General features: G+C 43.3%; 1 protein-coding gene across 6 annotated transcripts in view; it reads left to right on the forward strand.

Annotated features, from left to right (window-relative positions):
• The first annotated feature begins 3,818 nt into the window (after positions 1–3,818).
• Positions 3,819–27,308, forward strand: part of TCP11L2 (t-complex 11 like 2) — a 43,659-nt gene continuing 20,169 nt past the window's right edge. For 2 of the 6 annotated variants that reach the window (XM_003269961.2, XM_030821302.1), the window contains exons 1-6: positions 3,819–4,030; positions 12,129–12,320; positions 15,396–15,531; positions 19,377–19,497; positions 22,012–22,232; positions 24,057–24,193. In XM_003269961.2, coding sequence (XP_003270009.1) covers positions 12,164–12,320; positions 15,396–15,531; positions 19,377–19,497; positions 22,012–22,232; positions 24,057–24,193 — 772 coding nt within the window. In that variant the 5' untranslated portion in view covers positions 3,819–4,030; positions 12,129–12,163. The other 4 variants (XM_030821298.1, XM_030821301.1, XM_030821299.1 and 1 more) reach the window with 4 other exon arrangements.

Here is a 27,308-nt window from a genome sequence, read left to right on the forward strand (position 1 = left end):
TCCTGCCTCAGCCTCCCAAATAGTTGGGATTAGAGGTATGCGTCACCATGCCTGGCTAATTTTTTGTATTTAGTAGAGACGGGGTTTCGCTATGTTGGTCAGGCTGGTCTCAAATTCATGACTTCAGGTGATCCACCCACCTCAGCCTCCCAAAGACCTGAGATTACAGGCATGAGCCACCATGCCCAGCCCATTTTTTTTTTTGGTTTTTTTTTTTTTTTTTGGTTTTTTTTCAATTACAATGAAGTCACATATTACAGGAGGGGTTAGGCTCTTAAGGAAGACCATGAGGTCAAAGTGCAGTGAAAATTACTCTCGAAAATTTTTTAATGAGCCATAAGACCTGGGATACACCAACTTTTTGTTGTTTTTGTTTGTTTGGGGCTATTTCTTTTCTTCCAGCATTGAAACAGACATAAGTTTCTTCAAGTGATCACTGGTTGAAATAATTGATTGGCACTTAGGGGCAGGAAAATAAGCACCTTTAACCACTACACTCATATGCTGTGTGGGGAGATCAGGACCAGTTACATAATTTGCCAGGTCCAGTGCAAAATGAAAATGCAAGGCCCCTCTTTCAAAAAGCGCAGTATTAAGAATCTCAACACAACAGCAGCAATGTATTAAACCAAGCACAGGGCTCTTCCAAGGGTGGGGCCTTGTGCGACTGCCCAGACTGCACGAACATGAAGCCAGCCATGGGAAAGAAGCTTGGAACATAATGAGAAGCTCAGAAACTCAGATCAACACAGGAAGAGAAGCCTCACAACTCCCATGGAGAGAAATAGGGGACAAGATCACTGGAAGTATTTAAATTATTCTCTTGTGTTCCTCATATTCTGTCCTAGATGAGTCCCGTATAGCTAAATTTGCATTACATTAAATCAGTACAATATGCAACTCCACTAGAAAAGTTATAAGGCTGAGAGATTGCAAATCCAACTGCAATTACATTTTTAGATTTTTGTCAATGATTTATTATAATTTAAAACTCAGATTTCAGATGTTTAAAAAGAAAATGAGTATTTCTATTTCTTCATTGAACAAAAATTTTGATCTGCCCTTAGTCTTTTGCCAAGAATGACAGACCACATTTAGTCTACCGTGTAATTTACAGGGAGAAAACAAACTGTATTACTGTGAGTTCTCTAAGTGGTTCAAAAAAGGTAAGTTAGAAAAACTAGGTGTAATAATATGTCTTCTTCAAATAAAATGCTAATTATTTTACTTGCTAAAGAGGTTGCCTTTTCAGATTTTGTTGTTTTTTTTCCTCAGAAAGCCATAAACATAACCTGAGCAGGGAAGATTTTATGTTATGACTGTCTGAGCCCTCTGAGCAACAATGTGATACAAGGCTCATTTTTGAGGGAACTGCCTTGTATTTTACAGCACTCCATTTTTTCGAAGTATTGTTTTTGTTTTGTTTCGTTTTGAGATGGAGCCTCGCTCTTTCGCCCAAGCTGGAGTAAAGTGGCGTGATCTTGGCTCACTGCAACCTCCACCTCCCGGGTTCAAGCGATTCTCCTGCCTCAGCTTCCAGAGTAGCTGGAATTACAGGTGCGTGCCACCATGCCCAGCTAATTTTTTTGTATTTTTAGTAGAGACGGGGTTTCACCGTGTTAGCCAGGATGGTCTCGATCTCCTGACCTTGTGATCCACCTGCCTCGGCCTCCCAAAGTGCTTGGATTACAGGCGTGAGCCACCATGCCTGGCCCAAAGTGCTTTTATACACAAGTCAGGCCGAGGGCAGTTGGTCAGGTAATTCACCGAAGGGTTTTCAGATAGCAAGTTATTTAACATTAAAGTAACAGAAGATAGTATTTCCAGCATCTTTTCTTATCTCAGCTTGGGTCTCTGATGTTACCCCTGCCACTTCCACATTAAGGTTTGTACCCCAGCACATGCTGAAACTTGCTTTGACAAAAGCTGCTTCCTGGTGGCTTTGAGAGCTACATATCTGAACTTTAAAAGAAGTGTCATGCCTAGGGTCAGGCAGCTGCTCACTCAGGTATAAAGGACAACTACCCTGACTCATGGTCACCTGCTCCAACTTATGTCATAGCACAAAACAATACTTAAATCCTTACGAAGCTAACAAAGGAAGTAATGTTGCCATGTGTCATTGTCACAGAGTTACCAGAAGTTTGGGGGATTTGGGTGTTCATCTTTCTATTGTGGAGTTTTTAGGGTGGTGATGGCAGTTGTGTGGTGGTTGTCATTTGGCAAGAATTGAAATTGGAGGCTTCTGTCATCCTGATTACTTATCCTACGAATGACACAAACAAGAGCATGTTTGTAGGGAAGAACTCAGGTAGGGACAGCACCTTCTATTTAATCTCTTAACCTGTATTATTAGGTTGTATATTTTAGGAGAAGGGAGGAAAGTGGCAAAAGGAGGCACAGATACAAATTTATACAGATCACCAGCTAAGTTTGGCCACAGTGGTTTGCCAAAGAGTTTCAATAACTAATATTTACTGAGTGCTTACTGTGTACCCTGCTAAGCACTTCACATGCTTTATTTCACTTTATCCTCAAAATAACCCAAGGAAATAGCTATCATTGTTATCCCCAGAGACCAAGATCTCATGGATAGTGAATGTCAGAGCCAGGATTGGAACCATAGAGGAGTCTGTGTTGTAACCACTGAACAACTGACTTTCTACCCTGCTTTAAAATGTTGCCTGTTGTTTGTTGTTTTTGTACAGTGGTGGCCAATTTGCCTCCACAATGCAGACATAATTTCGGCACTAAACAGAAATACTTTAGTCTATACAAACTTCATGTAAGTAGTTCCTGCATGAAACTATTTCCCAAGTAATACAGCACCGATTTACACCTGGCAGAAGGCATAGTTTTGATGTGAACAGTTGGGGGAAGCTTGTTTCTCTACACCCTCAAGCACGCCCACAGCAGGAGCTGAGCAGCAGGCAAGACGGCACAGAGCCCTCCTGGGACTGGTTATTTACATTAACCAAGGTGGAAACTTCTCCCGGAGATAGGTGCTGCCAAGAACCCTAGAGGAAGTAAGACGCTTTATCTTTTGCACGCACACCAAGTCTTCAGAGGGCCTGGATGGGTGTGACTCCAAGGAACTAATCGTCCCGTGCAGGTGCAAATCTGGACCCGTGTTTATGTGGAAGTGTAGACGCAACTGGAGATGACGCGGTTAGTGGCTGACGTGCGTGGGAAAGCCCACCAGCAGCGTTGTTGGTTGGGTTGTCTCTGTAAGTGTGGACAGTGTGGTGGTGGGCACCCAGTTCAGATTGCCCCGTCTAGACAGGAGTGTGCGGGCACTCAATGTTCCAGGCGCAGCCGGGAGCTCGCAGTGTGGTCCACACCGGTGAGCCCGGAAGCCCAGGGGACCCGTCCGGCACTCCACTGGAGGCTCGGCCGCGGCTTCGCCCCCCTCCCCAGAGCCCCGCTCCGCCCCCTCGCCCCCGCTCCGCCCCCCCGCCCCCGCTCCGCCCCCGCCCCGCCCCCCCCCCCGCTCCCCCCGCTCCCCCGCTCGGCCCCGCCCCAAGTGCCCCGGCAGGCCCCGCCCCCAACGCCCGGCTCTCCCGTGGGCTTGGCGGCCTCAGTTCCGTAAACACTTTTCACCCCGCCCCCGGCAGCCCGGACCGCACCACTCGCCGCGCGGGGGAACCGTGCCCTCTCGCATCCGAAACACCCTCCCATCCGAGCTGTCCTCGGTCTCTCTGGTTCAAACATGACGAAGACTGTTTCTCTAATAAGTTCAGTCTGTGAGCGCTCGGCTTTCGGAGCCTGAAGGGCCCTGGATCCCCTTGCCCCGTCGCGCCGTCGTCCCCCCGCTATCCGGTTTTGTGATGGCCGCGCCGTGGCTGCCTCCCTAGAGTCCCTCAGGGCTCTTTAAATACCGCGTTGTTGGGGGGGATGCTGGGGTTGGCGGGGGTTGTTGGGCTGATGAGTTTTCGAGGTGATTGTGCTGTGCTCGGTGAGGGGACACCCAGAGAGCCCTGACCCGGGGTCACTCGGTCGCCGTTCTCCTCTTGTCTACGTGCTGGACCTGGTGCGTATCCATCACGGGGGAGGCGTTTCCGGCTCGGAGGTGACCGGCCAGGTCCAACGGAGGGGACACCGCTGCAGCCCGAAGGCTCCCCTGCCCTATCTCGGAACTCCATCCTGGGACGGCGGAGTCAGGGGCCATCAAGCTGGGCTCCTAGTTCATGCCCTCCCACTCCGCGTCCCCTTGTTTGACCTCGAACTGCCGTCCCGCGTGGGAGCGGGGAGCGGGGCACCGAGTGGCCGCCCCGCGTGTCGGGGTGGACACGGACTTAGGGCCCCGGAGGCCGCTTCGCCGCTGTTTAAATCCTGCTGGACAGGTACCAGCGGCATCCCGCCATCAGGGGCCCAGGGCACCCCCTTCCCCCACACTCCTCGGCCGGGCTGGAGTGGGGAACTGAGCCAGGGTAGGCCGGGCGGGCCCGGCAGCGTGTGTTTGGGGTTTGTTGCCGTGGTTTCCCCGGCACTGGGCTCTGCCTCCGCCGTCCCCTCCCCCAAGGGTTTGTTTTGACAGGAAACCTGGTGCTGCTGGAGGGGAGGGGCGGCCGGAGGACGTGGGCGAGGTCGTGCAGACTGCTGCTGCGTCCCCTTGCCGGGACCTTTGGTTAAGGGGAAGAGGTGGAGAAATGCCGATTGGGCCTAGGCTCGAACGCTGAACCCTCAGGTGTTGCTTGTGCTTCCCAAAGCTGCTACTGTAGGTGGCACCACTGAGGGTAATAACAATGATTTGAGGTGGCACGTGGATGAACATAGTTACTTGTTTTCGTTACTATTAAGAAAATCTGTTCCATTAAGTAAGCAGTTTCACAATGATAGAGTTTCCTTTTAGAATAAATATATTTAAATGCAAAAATCTAGTCGAGATTGAGACGCGGTTACTAAATTATAGTATGGGTAAGGAGGGAGATGTAGAAATAGTCATGAAGAGTGACACTCAAACGACTTAAGTTTGTGAAATCTTAGATGGTTGTGCTGCTACCTTAACTGTAAAGAAACTGGACAAGTTGTCCTTGTCCCCAGTGGGCGTCTCAGCACCCGTGGTCACCAGCCCAATCAGGGACCTTGCTCTTCTTACCTGCCAACGGATAATGAGTTTATCTCAGTGGTTCCCACTTGAGGAGGCTCCCTGCCGTAGTCCTTTTCCTCTCTTCTCTAGGGATTTCATGCGTCACCCTGACAGCCAGTGGAAGTTGCCTGATTTGAAGAGGCCCAGGGCCGAAGATACCCAGTCATGTGTGGAAGCAGCTTCAATGCCATTTTGTGAGAGGTTGAGGGCCCCAGAGGGGGAAGCACAGGTATTAAAACAGACCAGCAAGTGTGGGAGGAGTGCTTTCAAATGTGAAAAGTGCCTAGGAATCCTTCTCCCTGATGCTGTAATGCCACGTGTAACGTGAACATCTGCTTTGTAGACAGTGACTGGCTTGTTGACTTTTATCTAGCTCTTTGTTGGTTCTAACTTGATGAAGACCAGTATTGTCTAGATGAATGGTGTAGGCCCCTATCCCTCTGCTTTATGGTTTTTGCTTTGCTGTGGATGAATAACTTTAGCGCTGCTATTTGAGACTGATTCTAAAGCAGCATTTTGCAGAAGATGGAAATTTTTCACATCATCTGCAATTTTTTTCTTTAGAGCCCAGACTTAGTCCTCTGACTCCCTTCCCTTTACTACACATATGTGAAGGCTTGTCTTTGCAGCTGACCTTGATCCGGTGTTAAAGGATGGTACACACTAGAAGTTTCTTGAAATTTCTTTTTTGTGTGAGCTAACCTTAACTGGATGGGTTCCATTCCTCAAGGCCCTGCTGGGTAATGTGAATATTTCACTCCAAAATGTTTATGATTGTAAGCAGTTAACCTTTCTGCTAATATGTGGGGTTTAACTACGGATTTTGCGGTGCATAAAGAATGGCTCCCTCCTAGAGGATTTTCTGTCACTGTAGCGGGGTGGTGGAGAATTGTTTTGGGTGACGTATTCCTTCAGTGATGCCCTTCACAGAATAGCACTTGAGCAGCCTATACCAGGATAAGATCAGCTTGCTACCACATGTGCAAGTGTCCACATGGTGATGGGTAGATGGATTTGGCAGAGTGGGAGTGGAAAGAATGAGCAGCACACCAAATTTTCTCCAGCCAAACTGGAGTGGTAGAGAGCATGGGTTTTAGGGATCCGCTTCCTGGATTTGAGTTGCGCCTCTACACTGCTGTGAACCCTTGGGCAAGTAACACAACCTCTCTGGGCCTCAGGATCTTACTATAAAATGGGGATAATACTGATACATTAGCTAACAAGGTTATAATGAGGATTCAAGGAGATAAAATATATAAAGAACTTATCATAGAACAGTTATTGAGTGCTTATTATTGAGGTAGTAATAAGCACTCAGTGACTGTTAGCTGTAATTGTTGTTATTTGCTACACGTGAGTTTCTTTAAGCTCCTGGAACTGTGGGTCTTTGCTAGTTTGAATTTTTGGTGCCTTGCAAATGCATTGAAGTAGGCACTGGGAATTGGAGAGGAGAGTCATCGCTTCCACCAGCAGCTTAAAATCTAGTGGGAGACAGATATGCACACAAGTGTAGTACTGTAAGTGACTGCATAATGGGATATGAGTAATGTGAGTGAGGCAGAAAAGAAGGAAAACTCAAGGTGTCTTATGAATAGGAGTGTGGTGTAATTAGTTCATGCAGCTGTATTCACTTAGCCCCTGCTCTAGCCCTAGCAGTGTTCTAAGCTCTAGCTGGCTCATTTAGATGCAGTGAGTGTAGCCATCAGGGAAGGTTACCTCATAGTTGGTGACATTAAATTTCAAATCTGAATGACAACAGGGAGCCAACCACAAGGAGATCAGGGAGAGGAACATTTCAGGGGGAGAGAATAGCAGGTGTGAGTGCCCCGAAATAGGAAGTTTGGCATGTCTGAGGAACCCAAAGAAGATCATGAAGGGTTAGTGGGAGAGCACTGCAGAATAAGGCGGTCAGAGTTAAGATGATCACAGAGGGTTGTAAACCGTGGCCCAGAGACTTAGGAAAAGGGAACCCACCTAGGGATGAACTCTTAAAAAGGATGATCTATTTTGCCTTTTCTGGAGGGCTCTGGCCTATTTCCTGTTTATTCTTTAGGCGCTGTTCAAGAAGCACATCAGGACAAGTTTTGACTGTCTAGAAGAGTTCTTGTAATAGAGTGGTATTTAAGCTATCACAGCAGTGGGCGCAATCAAAATTTCAAAACTGCAAGAGGTTGGACTGTTCTGAATTTGAATCTTGAAGTTTCAGTTCAGCCCATCATCTTCTCTTTTAACCTTCTATTTGGGAATACTTTCAAACTTACAGGTAAAGTCGCGAGAATAGTACAAGGAATATCATGTTGTCTACCTTTTACTCAGATTCACGTATTAACATTTTGCTGTATGTGCTTTATTATTTTTTCTCTCTTTCATTTGAATCATTTGAGAAAAAGTTGTATATGTCATGGCCCTTTATTCCTAAATACAAAACCACAGTACATTTCAACTTCGGTATATTTAACATTGGACAACAGACAGTAGATTCAAATATTGTTAACAGTGCAATTGATTGACTGATACTGTCCTTTACAGCATTTTTGCTTCAGTATAGGATCCACTCTAAGATCACCTGTTGCACTCAGTTATCAAGTGATTTTTTTTTCATCTGGAACATATTCTCAACCTTTCTTTGTTTTTTATGACATTACATTTTCAGAACTTGTAACTTCTTTTAATAAGAATAAAATAATAGTTGACATCCGTCAGGCACTTACTAGGAGCTTAAGTACTTGACAGATACTATTTCAGTTAATCTTCACAACACTTCTACAAGGTGGATACTATTATTGTCCCATTTTACAAATGGTAAGTTCTCTGTTTCTAGTCAGTAAATAATCAAGAGGAGCCGGGATCAAGAACCCAGTCCACCTAGCTCCAGAGACAGTGTTCTTACGGCTTCAGTGACATGTATTATCATCAGTGTATCTTTGCAATCCTGAACCAGTGCAGAACTGTTTGCAGATAGAGTTGCTGCAGAAAGGAAATCAGGAAGTAAAGCTGCACACAAGCTGAGGAATCACAAGCAAATTAAAAACCAGTCTCCTCTCTATCTGTAGTGAAATACAGCACTAGCCCCTTCAAGTCCTTGTACCCATTCACACCTCTTAAATGTCAGTACTCTTACTACCATTCATTTATTCAACAATAAATATTTGAATAAATATTTGAATGCTTGCTGCATTCCAGTGATTGGTCTCAGAAGAAATGACATAATATTACATTTATTATCACAAAGTGATGGAATAATACAATAAAAAATGTGAATATGACAGTACTTTTCTTTGAATAGTGACCTGCTATCGTGTTGGAGGCTTTGCTTGGAGTCATCTTCAGTCTTTTCTATTGACTTTACCTTTGACCAATGATTAAATCCTCCAGGTATGATGAGATGTGATGTTTCTGAAAAGTTGTTTGATTTACTTGTAAGTTGCAGTGGCGAAGGTTAGGTAGATCTAAGTTTGCATAAGGAGTATTACCTTTCTTAAAGAAACAGCCTGGTTTCATTATCATCAGTCTAAGGGATAATCCAAAATAGTTTTTAAAGCAGTCTAAATATCCTCAGTGCCTTTTGAATCAAGTAGCTTTGTCCCCAGGTGACTTACTTGGAAACTCAAGACGGAGAAAGGTAAGAGCAGGTATGAAGGAACTTGCGGAAGACCATTCACACAGTGATGGGCCATTCGCTTTTGGTTTTTGTCTGTCAAACAAGTGCCAAGAGTTCTGTTCTATGTTAACTACCAACCTTGTTTGTCTGTTGAAGAACATGGTGTTATCCTGACATAAAACTGTTCTTCCCTCCAGAGTGTTTAATTCCTGAGGCAATGATATTAACAAAAAAAAAGCAAATAATAGAAAACATTTGTATACTGTTTACTGTGTCAGTGACTGTTCCAAACACGCTGCATGTATTGAGTACCTGAAATCTCACACCAACCCTATGAATTAGGTATTCTTAGTAAGCCTATATGAGGAAACAGACAATTTTTTAATAGAGTAATAATGGGCATTTTGGCTTCAAATACAGGTTTCTGTTTGGATACACTAAGGCCCAGTTGTAATGTGGAGGATTCTACCCACTAAACAAGAGTTTCTAAACATTTTGAAGCTTTTAAATTTTCCATTGCAGCCCCTGTGCCAGGAACTCTACCTCCAGTGAACTGCTGGAAGAAAGTGTAGTTTCACATTGTTAAGCATGACTGCCATAAACACATTTAATTTCTCAGAACTTCTAGTGATGGCTCATGGAACTCTGGGTTTGGAGCATCATATATTCCTAGCTGAGAGAAACCTTATAACTGGCCCAACCTCTCAGAAAAATGTGCATAAAGTCACACAGCACATTAATGATGAACCCAGGCCACAAACCCTGGACTCCTGACTCCCAATTATTTTAATCTTTGTACTTTTCTGCCCTTGTTAAACACAATTAAGAAACCTACCAAGTGTGCTATCCAGCTAAAGTAGAAAAATGAAATGGACAGTTAAAACTATTAAGCTAATTCATAAATTCTCATGGCTGGAAGCTCTTATTCACTTTCACTTGGAAAAATAGCCAGAGCTCATTTGAGGGCAACTGTAGTAGAGAAGAATTAAGAGCAGAGCATGCATAGCACAGTTGTTACATTACAGGGGAATAACTGGGGGAAAAAAATGACTTAAAGTGGAAACAAACTTTAAGATATTCAAATAAGAGCATGACAAGGACCTGGGAATTTTGAGGTTTAAATCTAATAAGATAGGCTTAAGTGGTAGATTGTCTGTTCTAGGGCTTGGGCTTTGGCAGTACCAGGCTGGTTAAGGTGTCATGGTATCAGCTTGCAAATGTTCTGGTTGAAGCTGTACCAAATGAGATTCAGGGATTCTGATTTAGCTGACACTGAATGAATACTTGTCATATACTTGGCGCTGGTCGTGGACAAGACACAATCTCTGCTTTATTAAGGATATTCAGAAGTAGCCAAGAGAAGAAAGTAACAAGGGACTAATATACAAGGAACTAAGCGCTCTCATGGAGATACGGGAGACGCGCTGCAGACATACCAAGAGGAGTGCTGTTCACTTTGACTAGAAGCAAGGCTTCCTGGAAAAGGTAGCATTTGCAAGAAATGCCATCAGTGGGACATCAAATGTTGGCAAAGAGAGGAAGCAAACTAGAGGGGAGGGTGAACATTCCGTTTAGGATTTGGGGTTTGGTGGCAGTGAAAGGTTTGAAGTAGCCACTTTTCTTCTGTCTTCTCTCCCCTTCCCCTGAGCAGATTGGAGTTTAAGCTTAGGTAGAATTTAGTCTTCATGAGTTAGAGGAGGCTGTTTCACCACTGAGGATGCAAGGGCTCAAGACTCTTACAGCCAGTGTTCATGGCTTTGGGATTCTGGGATAAGGTGAGTGTCTCCACTCCACTCCTTGCCCTTCAGCCTGCACAAGTGGACTCCAGTGGTTTTCTGCTTGCAAAAGTGGTGGACTCAGCAAGGGTACATTTCTGTGGCAGGATTGAAGACGGTTGTTTAGGTGAGGCAAGGTGCAAATGACCTTAGGCCTTTCACCCTTATTAGATCCCTCTCAGACTCATCCTTGTCCCCATCACCATCCAAGGAATTAAAAAAATTACTCTTTTTCTCTCAACAAAGGCTACTGCCCCTTCTCCCACTCTGCTAATCCTGAGCCTGCCTCTCCTTTCTTGTGTTTTCTCAACAATGCCTTATTCCCCTTTTTCTCATCTAGTAGCATTCAGTACAGTTTTAGGTAACTGGACTTGAGAACCACAAGAATAGGGCATTGTCTTTGTTCGGTTACTTTCCTCAGTGCTCAGTAGGCACTTGTTGAATATTAATGGAATCATTGAAGAAACTGCAGGCATTTTCAGACATACTATACATAGTTGTGGTTTCACATTCTGGCCGCTTTAAAAGCACTGCATCCCTCATTGCATGGGCTGGTTTAAGTTTAAAAGGATTCAGTGAACTCTTCCTCTCATTATTGTCCATCCAGGATTTGAGGTGCCTTTCTCCTTGAGCCCGGGTTTCCCCTTCAGTGTCAGGTGACACCATACTCACATCAAGGTCAGCTCCCTCACGGGCCTGGCTGGTGCTCCTGGGCCCAAGGCCTGGTCATCCTGTGTGCCTGTGATCTGCTTTCTGGGTAGTGTCCAAACCTGATGGCCCTTCCCTGGGAAGGATTCTCATGTCCCAGAAACACTGGACATAAACACCAAGGGACTGGTTTTATCGTGTAGTAAATCCCCTTATCCCTCTGAGTCTGTTCCCCCACTTGTGAGTCAGGATCCTACATGCTTGTACACTCATGGGGTTGTGATGGGTACTTGTAAATTGTCAAATCCTAACCATGTATCAGGTCTTAATCTTCATATCACAGCAGTTCACATGAAAATGGAGGGGGAAGAAGCTAAAGACTTGCCAGCCAGAGGTTTCATATGGTCTTCCCCTTTCCCCAGGAGGTTCACAGAAAGCATAAAGAGGCTGATTTCACAGCTATTTTATCTGAAACAAAGCAATAGGAGCAATAATAGCAGCTAACATTTGAGTACTGTGCCAAGCTCTTTAAGATGAATTCTATTCAATCTTCTGGCAACCCTATGAGAGGTTAGTCTTTCAGTCCAGTTTCACTATGAGGTAGGTAATTAAGTGACCTCCCCAAGGTCTCATGGCAAAAGGCAGAACAGAATGAGTGATCTGACCCAAGTCCCACACTCCCGCCTTCTCGTGTTTCAGCAACCCAGGAGGAGAGAGCATGTGTCCTGCATCTTTTTTAAAAGGACCTGTCATTGCTTAGAGCTTCACATTTATAGTGGGTGTGTCCTGAGTAAGCTCACACCTATGGCTGTGGAATCCCTTTTCAGAAAGGCAATCTCGATGACCTAGTGATCTGGCCTAGTCCGGCCAAGGTGCTGGGGGAAGGATGAGGTCATTTGGGGGCCTTTCCAACACAGTGACACTTGTGGGGACAGTTGTCTACACTGGAAGAAGCATCGGTGGTGCCTGTGGAAGTACCACAGAACATTGACGCAGGGTCTGTTTGTCTCTGCAGGTGCTACCTTTTTACCTACACTTAAGTGACACAAAATGCCCTTCAATGGCGAGAAGCAGTGTGTGGGAGAGGACCAGCCAAGCGATTCTGATTCTTCCCGGTTTTCCGAAAGCATGGCTTCGCTCAGTGACTATGAATGCTCCAGGCAGAGCTTTACAAGTGACTCCTCCAGCAAATCCAGCTCTCCTGCTTGTGAGCCAATGGGGGAGCAGGGGTTGTGGGTGGCGGGGATACTTCTAGATATGTGTTGGATTTGAAAACTCAGAAACGCCTGAGAGCAACAGACTTCCCCTCCTTTCTAGATGTACCAGAATAGCACTGCAGAGGCACTGCAGCTTTCCTGGACACATTCTCAGAAATAAATAGCCACTAAAGTTTACAACCTGCTGATTTTTATTTTGATCACTGCTTCTGATCTGTTTCGGTCTGACAATAAGTCAGGACTTCAACCCCATCTGTCTTTTCTCCCAAACGGCAGAAAGCCATTCCTTGAGATTGCTTCTTAGATCCCCCCTCAAGGATAAATTCAAATTGGCCTTTTCTGATTATTCTTGATTTACATTGAAGGAAACTGGCCTTCATTGAAAGGTCAGGAAGGAAGTGAAATAATCTAAAGGGTTTCATGTTGATTTCAAAAAATATTGTGCAAATCACCCCAGGAAGGTACCCACAAGGAGAATTACTACATTGGGGTGTGAGAAAGAGTTAAAAGGCCACAGCAAAAGGAGATACCTTTTTCCTGTTTTTGTGTGTAGAAACTAGAGATGGGTAAAGCAGATGTGTTTGCCTTTTTTTTTTAATTGGAACTTTATTTAGTAAATATAACACCTTTAACTGGCAAAGCAAATGCAGGAAAAAGCAACTAATGTTTAATATGCTGAACTGTCCACTTCTTACAAATTGCTTCATTTGTATTTTAAATTTTTACATTCTCATTATTTAAAACTTAGAAAATACGTAAGAATAGAGAAAAGAAAACATTGCCTGTGATATCACTCAAAGACGACAGCTGGCAGTGCTTTGCCGTATCTTTATCCTTCACATAGACGTGTGTATATATGTGTGGACTCTTCTTGCTTAGTATTATAACTAAAACATTTACTCATGATTACATGTTTTTGAAACATTGGTTTTATGAATACCTATTACTTTACCAAGTGAATATACGGTAAACTTAACCATTGATTCGTCATTGGACATTTAGTTTCCATTTTTTTTTTTTTTTTTTTTGCTGTTATAAATAGTGCTTTATGAACATCTTACTGCATGAAGCCTTTCTGGAAAGACTTTTGGATATCACTGGATTATTGGACCAAAGTATATAGACATTTTTAAGGAGAATCTTGAGTCAGACCTGGCAAAAGAAATTAACAGCAGCCACCCCAGGTTTCTGTGCCTTTTCTCACTCTTTATACTGTATGTGGTGTTGGTGCATCTGACACCAGGGTACCTAGACATCCTGAAGAAGGGTTTTACCAATTCTGTGTATCACCTTTCTCTTCTTCCTCCTCTTTCCCTGATCCTCCTCATCATCTTCTCCTAAAAATTAGGTAGCCAGGCTCACTGGCTCACGTCTGTAATCCCAGCACTTTGAGAGGCTGAGGCAGCTGAATCACCTGAGGTCAGGAGTTCAAGACCACCTGGCCAACATGGTGAAACCCCATCTCTACTAAAAATACAAAAATTAGCTCAGCGTGGTGGCATGCACCTGTAGTCCCAGCTACTCAGGAGGCTGAGGCAGGAGAATCACTTGAACGTGGGAGGTGGAGGTTGCAGTGAGTCAAGATTGCACCATTGCACTCCAGCCTGGGTGACAGAGCAAGACTCCGTCTTGGGAAAAAAAAATAAATTAGGTAGTAAAGTATTACCTGTCACTGCTGTTGTTTGACATATGATTTTAATTAAAAGAAGCTAAGATTTCCAACAGTAATTTTAAAAAGACATGATTTATTGAATAGTTTCTTAGTATAATCTTTAGAAATAACTCAGATTCTTCATTTACTACTTTCTACTGAGAAGTAAAATATCCGGCTTCTCAGACTTATTCTATTTTACTTTTAATTACATAAATTTATTGAGTTCTTACTATCTTCTTCTTTACTTAAATTATCTCATTCAGTCACCTCAGGCCAACACTGTGAGGAGGAAGGCTATGCCTCAGTGAAATCCAATGATAAATACTAATTGGCAAAACAGAGTGAACCTAAGCGTTTATACTATACTGCCTATACATTTAAAAATTACAGTTTTTGGCCGGGTGCAGTGGCTTACACCTGTAATCCCAGCACTTTGGCCAAGGCAGGCAGATCATCTGAGGTCAGGAGTTCAAGACCAGCCTGGCCAACATGGCGAAACACCGTCTCTAATAAAAATACAAAAATTAGCCAGGCGTGGTGACATGTGCCTGTAATCCAGCTAGTCGAGAGGCTGAGGCAGGAGAATCGCTTGACCCCAGGAGGTGGAGGTTGCGGTGAGCCGAGATTGCACCACTGCACTCCAGCCTGGCAACAGAGTGAGACTCCATCTCAAAATAAATAAATAAATAAATATTACAGTTTTAAAAGTCAGTTATTTCATATTGAGTCTACTTAATGAGATTTCTGAATTACAGAATAAAAATAATTTTATCAATTTCCTATATAATACATATAATAAGTGCAGGTTTCAATGGGCACTAAAAATGAGGTAATTTAATTTTTTTTTTTTTTTAAGACAAGTCTCGCTCTGTCGTCCAGGCTGGAGTGCAGTAGCACGATCTGGGCTTACTGCAAGCTCCTCCTCCTGGGTTTATGCCATTCTCCTGCCTCAGCCTCCTGAGTAGCTGGAACTACAGGCGCCCACCACCACGCCCAGCTAATTTTTTTGTATTTTTAGTAGAGACGGGGTTTCACCGTGTTAGCCAGGATGGTCTCGATCTCCTGACCTCGTGATCCGCCTGCCTCGGCCTCCCAAAGTGCTGGGATTACACCGCGCCCAGCCTGGTAATTTATTTTTAAAAGTAACTTATAATGGGCCTATATTAATAAGATGGTCTCATAAATATTTGAGACAATGTTATCAAATATGGTAACTGAAGCTACTGAAGGAGTTCTTAAATTTTTGAAGCCTTTATTAAGTGAGGGAATTCACCTATTTTAATATATAGTCTCCTTACTTATAAATCTCTGAAGTATATACATTCTGATAAATTAAACCTTATCTGCATCAGGAGGCTTCCTTGGATGACAACTTTTCTTCCACAACATTAACTGGCTTTTTTTCTTTCAGCAACAAGCCCTCCAAGGGTTGTAACATTTGATGAAGTGATGGCTGCAGCAAGGAACTTATCAAACTTGACTCTTGCTCATGAGATTGCCGTAAATGAGAACTTTCAATTGAAACAAGAGGCCCTCCCAGAAAACAGGTAACCTGGGGGCATTTGTTGTATATAAACTGCTGAAGATTGTGTGTGTATGTGTGTGTGTGTGTGTGTGTGTGAGAGAGAGAGACAGAGACAGAGAGAGAGATACACACATATTCACACTGATTCCTGGAAGTTCTTGTATAATATCCTCAGGGGTAAACATTTAGTTCTCTAACAAGGTCTTATACTTGTTTTAAAAAAATTCTGGCTAGGTGTGGTAGCTCACACCTGTAACCCCATCACTTTTGGAGGTGGAGGCGGGAGGATTCCTTGAAGCCAGGAGTTTGAGGCTGGCCTGGGCACCAAAGCAAGACCCCATCTCTACAAAAAATAAAAATAAAAATATTATCCGGCATGGTGGCATGAGCCTGTAATTACAGGTACCCGGGAGGCTGAGTCGAGAAGATCATTTGAGCCCAGGAGTTTAGGGACTGCAGTGAGCTCTCATCATGCCACTACACTCCAGCCTGGGTGACAGAGCAAGACCCTGTCTCAAAAAAAAAAAAAAAAAAAAAAAAAAAATTCCTGTTTGTGACCAGCCCGGCCAACATGGTGAAACCTCATCTCTACTAAAAATACAAAAATTAGCCGGGCATGGTGGCGGGCGCCTGTAATCCCAGCTACTTGGGAGGCTGAGGCAGGAGAATTTCATGAACCCAGGAGGTGGAGGTTTCAGCAAGCTGAGATCGCACCACTGCACTACAGTCTGGGCGACAGAGTGAGACTCCATCTCAAAAAAAAAAAAAAAAAAAAAAAAAAAAAAAAAATTCTCCTAGGATACATATTACCCATAATCTTTAGAACTCAATTTATATGTCACTTCCTGAGGGAACCTTTTTCTGACATTCCTGAACCCCCTAGACTACAATTAATCCCTTTGCTAGAGACACCTGTAGACCTTGCTGCCTCCTTTTTGTTAAGAGGTCTTATAATTTTATGTTTGATGTCCATCTTCCCCACTTGATTGAAATGCACTATTTATGGAGGAGCTATGTCTGTGTTGTTTGTGGCTGTATCCCTATTGTCTAGCATAGTGCCTGACATACAGTACAGGCTCAAGAAATATTTGCACATTGATTTATTGAAAACTGATATTCAGGTTCTGAAGAATAAATAAATGCACCTGAACTGTCAAAGTGCTAAAAGTAGGCAATTCAGAAATGTCTGGAGGTAGGAATCACAGCTGCAAGAGGCACTTCCTGGTTAACCTCGCCCGCGGACCTCTAGTTGGAGCCACCCCTTTGGATCCTACTTCAGCCTTTCTGGAGTCACAGGTTTCCTGAGACAAAGAGAAGAGGCTTGAGACTATTATTACAGATCAGTCATCTTTACAAGCAAAGTTGGTTCGTAGATTGAATTTTCAACCTCACAGTACCAATTATAAATCCTGAGGCATTCTATCAGTTAAGACAACTTAGAATATTTGATCCCATTCAGAACTTTTTCATTTGTTTTAAAGCAGGAAAAGTACAGGAAGTCACCGTAATAATTTTTCTTCTTTAAAATGTGGATCATAGTCCTCTTGGGGATGTTGTTCATATAATATTAACATTTTTTAAGCTTGCCATCTATCGTGGGTGTATCTGTTTGGTTTCCTTTGGTAACTGCATTTCGCCATGACCGTTGATACCAGCTCTACTGCTACAACCCTAGGCTAGGCCACCGTCATCTCTGGCCTGGACCCTTTCAGTCCTAACTGGTTGCCGTGTCTCCATTCTTAGCCCCCCACAGTTCATCTTCCATATCCACACAGTAGCCTTAATGATCTTTTTAAAGAATAAGCTATATTAGATGATTTCTTTGCCAAAAACTCTTCAATGGTTTTCAATCACTCAGAGACCAAAAATCTAAGCATTCCCCTATGGCCTGGATGGCCCCACTCCCCTGACCCCGTCTGAGTGCTGTCCCTCCTGCTTGCTGTGCTTCAGCCACACTGGCTTCCTTCCTGACCTCAGGGTTCACCAACCTGGGTCTTGTCTCAGAAACTTTGTTCCTCTGACTTCTTCTTTCTGAATGTTCTTTTCCCAGACCTTCACATGGCTCTTTCCTCTCCCCTTCTAAGTCTGAACACAAAGGTCACTGACTTAAAGAGGCTTTTTCCCACCATCCAGTGAAATCAGTACCCTCTCCGTAACTGTTCCACATTGTCTTATTCTTTCTCATAGGTCTGAAATTGTCTTATTCATTTTTAATGTATTTTTTCCCTTTTTGTCCCTGCTAACATATAAGCTTTTTGAGGTTGGAGACTTTCTTTCCACTGTAGTATCCCCAGTTCCTAAAACAGGGCCCTACACCTATTGGATGTTCAATAAACATTTATTGACTAATACAAATGAATTTTTTGAGATGGAGTCTCGTTTTAAAGTTAAAATTTGTATTTTTTATGAGGTAAAGCAAAAGACAGGGCGCATATCTTTACTTTAAATTCAAAAGTGGCGAGTACAGGCCATAGTGAAGGCATTTTAGGCTCAGACAGACCCTGGGGTTTGAATCCTGGCTTTGCTGAGACCATACCTGAACCTCACACTTCCAAGAATAAGATGGGGGCTACACTACTCACTTCAAATGCATGCTCACTAGCATAAAAGTGCCTTGCACGTAAATACTTTGATACTATGGAAAATATTAATGTCTCTTCCCTTCAGTTTCTGCCATGGCTAGAAAATGTGAGCAAGGGAAACAAAGTACAGAGTTAGGACACATTGCCTTTGTTTAAAAATAAAGTCTTAGTCGGGCACGGTGGCTCACACCTGTAATCCCAGCACTTTGGGAGGCTGAGACGAGCAGATCACCTGAGGTCAGGAGTTTAAGACCAGCCTGCCCAACACAGTGAAACGCTGTCTCTACTAAAAATACAAAAATTAGCTGGGTGTGGTGGTGCACACCTGTAATCCCAGCTACTTGGGAGGCTGAGGCATGAGAATCACTTGAACCTGGGAGGCAGAGGCTGCAGTAAGCTGAGATTGCGCCACTGCACTCCAGCCTGGGCGACAGAGTGAGACTCTGTCCCAAAAAAAAAAGAGATATACTTATCAAATTATGAATTCATTCAGCATGCATGCATTTGTTAAGCACTCACTGTATATCAGACACTGTGCTAGGCACAATGGTAAGTACGTACCTGGAGGACTTACAGCCTCTGCTTGGGAAAGGTATATAGCTCTGTGGGAAAAGAGCCTCATCAGTAATTACAGTGGAGGGACATGTGATTTTCTAAAAGCTATTGCTAAATGGTAGAGGAGTTAGGTAGGAATGTGTATTTTAATGTGCATCTATTTTAAGGGATTGACATAAGGGGTGAAGCAAGGTGGCCACTTATTCCATTGTGAGCTCTTCCTAGGAAGGCTTCTATTTCAGCAGTTTGGTCTGGCTAACTTTAAATGGGACACCTAAGTCTGAAGTTGGCAGGCTTTCAAATGCATGTGCCCTTGGGGCTAATCTGTTCTATTCCATGCCATGAAATTTCAGCTGGTGAGGAAGAGTAACTTTGCCATCTCATCCCAAAAATGTAGAACAAGTCTAAAGATCTATATAGAAGGGTAGCTACATAAATTATGAAATCTCGTTAGGACAGGATTTCATGAAGTTATTGAAAGCACTTTCAAGGTCTAGGGGAAACAAGACAGAATGTTAAATGAAAAGTATGTATTTTGTACGTATGCTCTTAGCTATGTTAAAATAATGCATTCAACAAGAAAAATATTAAAAGATTAATAATGGGATTAAGGACAATTATTCTGGTTTTTTTTTTTACATTTTATTATATTTCTACAATGAGGATATTTCTTTTATAATCAGGAAAAAGTTATGCTTATTTTAAAAAACAATTCATTTTATTGCCATAGTTTGGCTGGTCGAGTGAAGCACATTGTTCACCAGGCCTTCTGGGACGTCTTGGATTCAGAACTAAATGCTGACCCTCCTGAGTTTGAACATGCCATCAAACTGTTTGAAGAAATCAGAGAGGCAAGTTGCTGTGTTGTCTGTGTCAGTTAGCGTCTTACTCCAGGTGGGCTGCTATAACAGACTGGCATAGCCTGGGTGGTTTATAAACAATAGAAATTCACTTCTCACGGTACTGGAGGCTGGGAAGTCCAAGATCAAAGTACCAGCAGATTTGGTATCTGGTGAGGGCTGACTCCCTGATTCATAGACGGTGCCTTCTTGCTGTGTCCTCACATGGCAGAAAGAGCAGAGAAGCTCTTTAGGATCTTTTTGTTGTTGTTGTTTTGTTTTGAGACGGTGTCTTACTTTGTCGCCCAGGCTGGAGTGCAGTGGCACAATCTTGGCTCACTGCAACCTCTGCCTCCTGGGTTCAAGCGATTCTCCTGCCTCAGCCTCCTGAGTAGCTGGGACTACAGGTACCCGCCACCATGTCTGGCTAATTTTTTGTATTTTTAGTAGAGATGGGGTTTCACTGTGTTAGCCAGGATAGTCTTGATCTCCTGACCTTGTGATCTGCCCGCCTTGGCCTCCCAAAGTGCTGGGATTACAGGCATGAGCCACCGCGCCCAGCCTAGGGTCTCTTTTATAAGGGTACAGTTCTATTCGTGTGGACCTCACCCCTATGACTTAATAACCTCCCAAAGGCCCTACCTCCTAATACCATTCCACTGGGGATTGGGTTTCAACATACGAATTTGGGGACAGAGGAAAACACAAATATTGAAAGTTTTTTTTCCCCCAAAGATGGTTGTATGTCCTTTAGTATTGGCCACTCTTTTTCAAAAAAGGATCAATTTCACTGGCAGGGTTTCCCCCTGCCCCTCCTGGAGTAGAGTGAAGGCTGGAAAAATAGTGCCGTGAACACAGCTTAGGGTGATGCTAAAGCACAGAGACTCTAGAGTTAGATTGTTGTCCTGGTTTAGTGATGGGTTCTCTCTTTAAGTCTCTCTTTCCTGAGTACTTACAGAGTAGTCATAAGAACTAAATGAGGTGACAGTTGTAATGTTAGCTGACATTTACAAGGCACTTGCTCTATTCCAAGCACTAGATCGTTAATTTCTTCATATAGGAACACTGTACAGTAGTTGCTCCTGTTATTCTTATTTATTAAAAAACCAAGTTTTCTGACTCATGCAGGGTCACACAGCTTCGAGGGGTAGAGAGGAACTTGAACTGAGCCACACTGGCTCAGAGCGCAAGCTCCTAAGCATGTGCTGTGTGGATAAGCACAGTGTCCTCTGTTAACTGAATAATCAATAAATAGGCTGCTCATATATAATATTCTATATGTAAAATATACCTAATGGGCCCCATGGGATATTTTCATCTATCCTTTTTTAAAGAGTTCTTTTGGAGCCGCCATGATCTGCAACTTGTTCTTTCTTCCCTGAACTTTTACCTGAAAGCAGGTAAATGCAGCAGATCCTTGCATCATATTGATTTGTTCAACATTTTTTCTTTATAATGTTGATAAGAAAAAAGATAGATTCCTAGCTGGGGCTGCCGTCTGTGCGGAGTTTGCATGATCTCCCCATGTCTGCATAGTTTTTCTTTGGGTACTCTGGTTTCCTCCCACATCCCAAAGATGCTCATGTTAAGTTCATTGACAAGTCTAAATGGTCCCATTCTTAGTGAGTGTGGGTGTGTGAGTGAGTGCATCCTGCAGTGGGATGGCATCCTGTCCAGGCCTAGTTCCTGCCTTGTGCCCTGAACCGCCACAGTAGGCTGTGGCCACTTGCAACCCCGAACTGGAGTAAGCAGGTTGGAAAATGGATGAATACAAATTGTTGTAACATAAAAATTCATAAAGTATTTGATAATCACACAGATGCACGACAATAAACAATGTGCCATGAAAGTGCTCAGTGAGCCTGCCATAATTATTATTATTTATTTTTGAACTGTGTGGTGGTAGGCGGTGTTCCTTAACAATTTTTGTTTGCAAACATTTCTTCCCCAATTTAACCTACCACTGTGGCAGCTGTCACTCACTGATTCACCAAAAATTGGGCCAATCATTATCTTGTTTTTATTAATTTTTCTTGTATGTATAGCTCACATTTATCTCTGTTTAATATTAGAAGTGTTTGGGGTCTTTATTTAGAAGTTGGGTGATGTTTTTTGTGACCAGAAATATACCATAGAAACTTAACCGTTGTTTCTCAATTAGTCTATGGTAAAATTGGTTTTATTATATATCATTTCATTTAAAGTTGCAATTTCCAGGAACCTGTCAGCAATGTTAAGTGAGGACTTACTGTGCTTTCGGTAATCTTGCTTCCTTGCTAGTTGTTTTTTTCTGACAGGGCAGGAATTTCCTATGGTGGAGGCACTTTAATTCAGAAGATAGACCTTTCCTTTTAGGGTTGAGACACTGGAATGCTCCTCTGATCCACCATGCAGTCAGTGTCAACTTCTGTGGCATCTGAGGCACTAAAATATGAGCAAAGAGCTTGGTCATCTAGACACTGAAGTGAAAAGTAACAGCTTTTATTCATGTCATGATGCTGTTAATTTTTATTTCTTTCCCTGTAGATTCTTCTCTCTTTTCTGACTCCTGGTGGCAACCGGCTTCGCAACCAGATCTGTGAAGTTTTGGACACAGACCTCATTAGGCAGCAGGCTGAGCACAGTGCTGTTGACATCCAAGGCTTAGCCAACTATGTCATCAGTATGATGGGAAAGCTGTGTGCTCCCGTGCGAGATAACGATATCAGAGAGTTAAAGGCCACTGGCAACATTGTGGAGGTGCTGAGGTTAGCACTTTTGCTGTTTGCATTTCCTAGAGTATCTCTGAATTCATTCAGAAGGGGAAGTTGGGCATCGGGGAACACAGAATAACAACTAGTACCCCAAATAAATTACTGACCCTAGAAGAAAACCATATAAGCAGAGACCATGTCAATTATTTACTGTATGCAGAGAGTTTTCACATAGAATGATCTGACAAGGTTGTTAGTTGGCACGGCATGTAGTGGGCCCTGGAGATGCAGTGATGAAAAAGACAGATGTAATCCATGACTCCAGGGAGTCTAATGGTGAGAGAGACCTTGAACAATTAATTACATATGTGATAAGTGGAAGGGGAAGTAGAGGGTCTTAACAGAGCCTCCGACAAAGGACCTAATCTAGTCGAGGCTTCTTTATTAGTTAGGGTCACTGGCTGCTATAACACGTAAACCCTACATTCTCAGTGGTTTATCCAATAAAAGTTTGTTTCTCACTCATGTTACAGTCCAATTCAGGGGTCCTTGATCAGACAACCCTCCACATGTCATCCAGGGACCCAACCTCCTTCTGTGCTTGGCTCTGCCCTTGCTCAGGTCCGTAGAGTCCTCTCCATTCAGCTGGCAAATGGGAAAGAGACCATGGGGAAGACATATGCAATATATAGCCACCTCAGCCCAGAAGTGACACTTTCCCTTTGACCATGACCAGTCACACGATCCCACCTATCTTGAAAGGGGAGTTGAGGAAGGTAGTTACAGCCTGGAAACACTTTTCACAGCCACAAATCTGCACTGCAGGGAGGGAGTGTGGGCCTTTAGTGGTCAGCCAGCCACGTCTGCTGGAGCTTCTCTGAGGAAGTGGGATGCATATTATGTCACGAGGATCTCATCTGGCCACATAGACGATAACTTGCTTGTGATCCAAGAGGAAAGAAGAGTCTGCAACACATTTTGCCATTGAAGCAGACTTTTCTTCTTTTTTGTGTGTGGTGGTCACATTGAGAATTGAGTTTTATGTAAATGTTCTGGAAAGGTAGGAGAAAGACTGTTCTGCATGTAGTGGGTAATTTACTTTGCGATCTTGGGCAGGCTGATAGACTCTCAAAGTGACACTCTCTGTCAAATGGGTGTTAGGTATCGTTAGAGTTGTGCTGGGCTCTGGCAGATTGTGATTCCTCAGTTATGGGATCTTTGCTTCTAGTTGTCATATTACCCTAGTAAGATCTCAAATCTGTGATGTTCATCATGGTCATTTGTTGAGTGCTCACTGGGTGCCACTGCCCCCTGCACTTTACGATTGTTATCTCGTTGACTGTTCACAACATCCCTCCAAGGTTGAGGTTGTCCTGTTTCACAGATGAGGAAACTGAAGCTCAGAGAGACTGATTTACTTGTGTATATGCCCACAAATCTGGCCAGTTGCAAAGTGGGGTTTGAGCATGGGGCTGCCTAACTCTAAAAGGAAGTGTTTTTTCCTCAGTGCCTCACTGCCTCACTGCCTTGTCCTTTCTTTTTTTAATTTTTCTTACTCCCTAAGGAATAGAGGCCGTATGCCCTGTGTTCTGGCTCTTTAAAATTTCAGGGGTTTTCAAATGAAAATTCCTTCTTGAATTTTTCTTATATCATTAAGATTGTTTATGCTTCAAATAATTACTCTTGAGATCCGTGGAAGGACACATTTGCAGTACACGTGTATGACCTTCTATGAAACATGACCCTACCAAATGGCAATTGGAACTTTAAAACCATTTTAGGGATGTGTATTGTTTGCAGCCTGGAACATAGATCATTGTTAGTGAATTTCAGCTTCACTTCTTAATCATCTCTCTATTTTAATTCTGAAATTTTTAGACAAATATTCCATGTCCTGGACCTCATGGAAATGGACATGGCCAATTTTACAATTATGAGTCTCAGACCACACCTTCAACGCCAGTTGGTGGAATATGAGAGAACCAAGTTCCAGGAAATTTTGGAAGAAACTCCAAGTGAGTATAATATAATGTGTATTTATATTGAAATTAGGTTAAAATGTGATGTTTTCATTTTTGACATCATATATAGTAGTATCACTAAAGAATTTTGGCCTTTCTATTAAACATTTTTTTACCTTCCAAAATTGACATCACAAACTTACAGTTGTTTATTCTGTCCAGGAACCATGCTAAGCACTATTCATTTCTTCATTCATTCAAGATATATTTATTGAGTGCCTCCTGTGTTTCAGACACTGCTTAGGTGCAGTGGATACTGCAGTGAACAGAATGGAATACGGTTGCCGTCCTCAAGGTGCTGACATTCTAGTAGGCATGACAAATAAATAAACATATATTGTCAGGTGTATTATTAAGTGCTATGAAGAAAAATAGGATAAAGGGACAGTAATGGGTCAGAAGTGAGGACAGGGTTGTTTTTTAGATGTGATGGACTGGGAAGGTCTCTATAAGTAATATTTGAGTAAAGTTTGCAAAGAAATGAGGAAGGGGCATGTAAAGATGGGGAAAAGAACGTTCTAGCCTGAGGGACTGCAAGTACAAAGGCACTAAAGCAGAAACTTGCTTAGGAGTTTGACAAGCACAGGGCAGACATTGTGACGGGAGTAGAGTTGGTAAGGGGAGAGTGGTAAGAGATGAGGCTGAAAAGGAGATAAAGGCAGGTCACATAGAGCATTGTTAGTAAATGAGAAGAGTTTGGATTTCATTCCATGTGCGTTGGAAACTCATCAGAGAGTTTTAATCAGGGGAGCAACATCTGATTTTCAGTTTTAAAGAATATTCTTGTTCCTGGCTACAGAATAGGTCATGTTGGAACAAAGAGGGAAACAGAGGTGCCAATTAGGTGGCATTGCAGTTGCTCAGGCAAGAAATGATAGTGGCTTGTTCCAGATGGTAATGGTGGAAGGAGTAAGAAGAGACCAGATTCTGGATACATTTTGAAAGTGGAGTAATCAGATTTGCTGAAGATTGGATAAGGGAGAAAAGAGTTGAGGGTGACTCTAAGGTTTTTGGCCCCATACAACTGGGTGAATGGTGATACAGTTTGAGTGAAACTGGGGAGACCAGGGGAAAGAAGGTTGGGAGATGACATGGAATCGAGTTCAGTTTGGTGATGTGAAATTTTGAGATTTCATTTGACATCAATGTGGAGATGTCAGGTAGGCATTTAGATATGAATGACGAGTTTAGAGGAATAATGGAAATTGTGTATATGCATTTGGGAATCATCAGTATATGTGTGACATATAAAGCCATGGAACTGGGTACTAGTTAACACTTAGAAAATCCTTATCACATTCTAAGTACTTTACCTGTACAAACTAATTTAATCCTTGCAACAACTATGTGAAGTTACCCCCCATTTTATGGGTGCGGAAACTGAGGCACCGTGAGGTTAAGTCACTGGCCTATATAACACAACTTAAAAGTATAGGAGCTCACCTAGGAAGGCAGCTTGGCTCCGCAGTCCATGTTCCTATCCATTATATTACACTGGGTGAGACTACCTAGGGGGAGTGACTGTGGACTCTGAAAGAAACTGACGTGGGGCATTCTAGCAGCTAGAAGCTGAAGTTGAGATGAGGAGGATGATCTAAGAATGGAGACTATGAGGGAGTAGCCAGAGAGGTAGTGTGACAGTCAGGAGAGGCAGGTGTCCTGTAAGATATGTGAAGAAGGTATTTGGAGAAGGAAAGCGTGCCTGGTTTTGGCAAGCGTTGCTAAGTGGTCAAGAAAGACGCAGGCCAACTTGACCATTGGATTTGACTGTTTGATGATGGTCAGTAACCTTGATGAGAGTGGTTTCAGTGGATTTGTGTGCATTAAAACCAGACTGGGCAGGGCACGGTGGCTCACACCTGTAATCCTAGCACTTTGGGAGGCCGAGGCAGGCAGATCACCTGAGGTCATGAGTTCAAGACCAGCCTGGCCAACATGCTGAAACCCCTTCTCTACTAAAATATAAAAATTAGCCAGGATGATGGCGGGTGCCTGTAATCCCAGCTACTCAGGAGGTTGAGACGGGAGAATCGCTTGAACCCGGGAGATGGTGGTTGCAGTGAGCCAAGATTGCATCACTGCACTCCAGCCTGGGCGGCTGAACAAGACTCTGTCTCAAAAAAAAAAAAACAAAAAAAAAACACCACACAAACCAGACTGGAGGGGGATCAAGGTAGAATAGGATTAGAAGAAATCTTAGCTCATCAAATCTTCACAATTACCAGTTACCCAGTGAAGTAGGTACTATTATTCCCTTTATCTTACAGGCAAGGAAACTGAGATGCCAGAGGTTGCACAGCTGCAAGAGGCTGGCCAACTGCTCATTGACAAACTCTTGACACCAGCCTGTGGGGTTTAATTAACCACTATTTAAGGCTGAGTTAGGTGGTTTCTGCCCAAATAGTCAACACAATGGCCTTATATAAAAAAGACAAAACAGGCGCCACATTTAAAGGGGACCTGGCAGGCAGGAGCACATCCAGGGGAGAGCACATTGATCATGGAGGCCACCTGAGGAACCTTCGAGGAAGCTGGGCATGTTCTGCTAGGTAACAAGGAGACTCAGGTGGGCCATGGCCCCATCCACCCTCCCTGTTGACAGCAACTCAGAGACTGGTGAAATTCTGTAGGGCAGACTAGGATTCATGAGAGGGAGGAAGCAGACAGCTGGTTTTGACCTTCCTGATAGTTGGAGCTGTTTTAACTTTGGAATGGGCCTATTATAGCAGTAGTCAGTGCTAGCTAACATTTTGTGTGAGCACTTACTACATGCTAAGTCCTTACTGTACCACTTTAGTAGTCTATTCAAGCATCACACTAGCCCTATGAGGTTGGTACTGTTATCACCCCCTAATTACAACTGAGGAAAGTGAGGTTAAGCTACTTAGTCTAGATGACTACTAGTAAGGGGTAGAGCCTGGGTAACCCAAATGTGTCTCTGACTCAAAGCGTGTGCATTTAGATACTGTGCAACCCTGCCTCTCTTCAAACAAGATATGAACTGTGGGGGATATTGCAGAGGGATCTCTCACATCATCTGGCAGATTATTTAGTCATCTGGGTAGCCAGTTGTCTAGTCAGATAACTTTTAAGTTTTGTTCTACAACAA

The sequence above is a fragment of the Nomascus leucogenys genome, chromosome 10 (assembly GCF_006542625.1).
Source record: "Nomascus leucogenys isolate Asia chromosome 10, Asia_NLE_v1, whole genome shotgun sequence".
NCBI classification, from domain to species: domain Eukaryota; kingdom Metazoa; phylum Chordata; class Mammalia; order Primates; family Hylobatidae; genus Nomascus; species Nomascus leucogenys.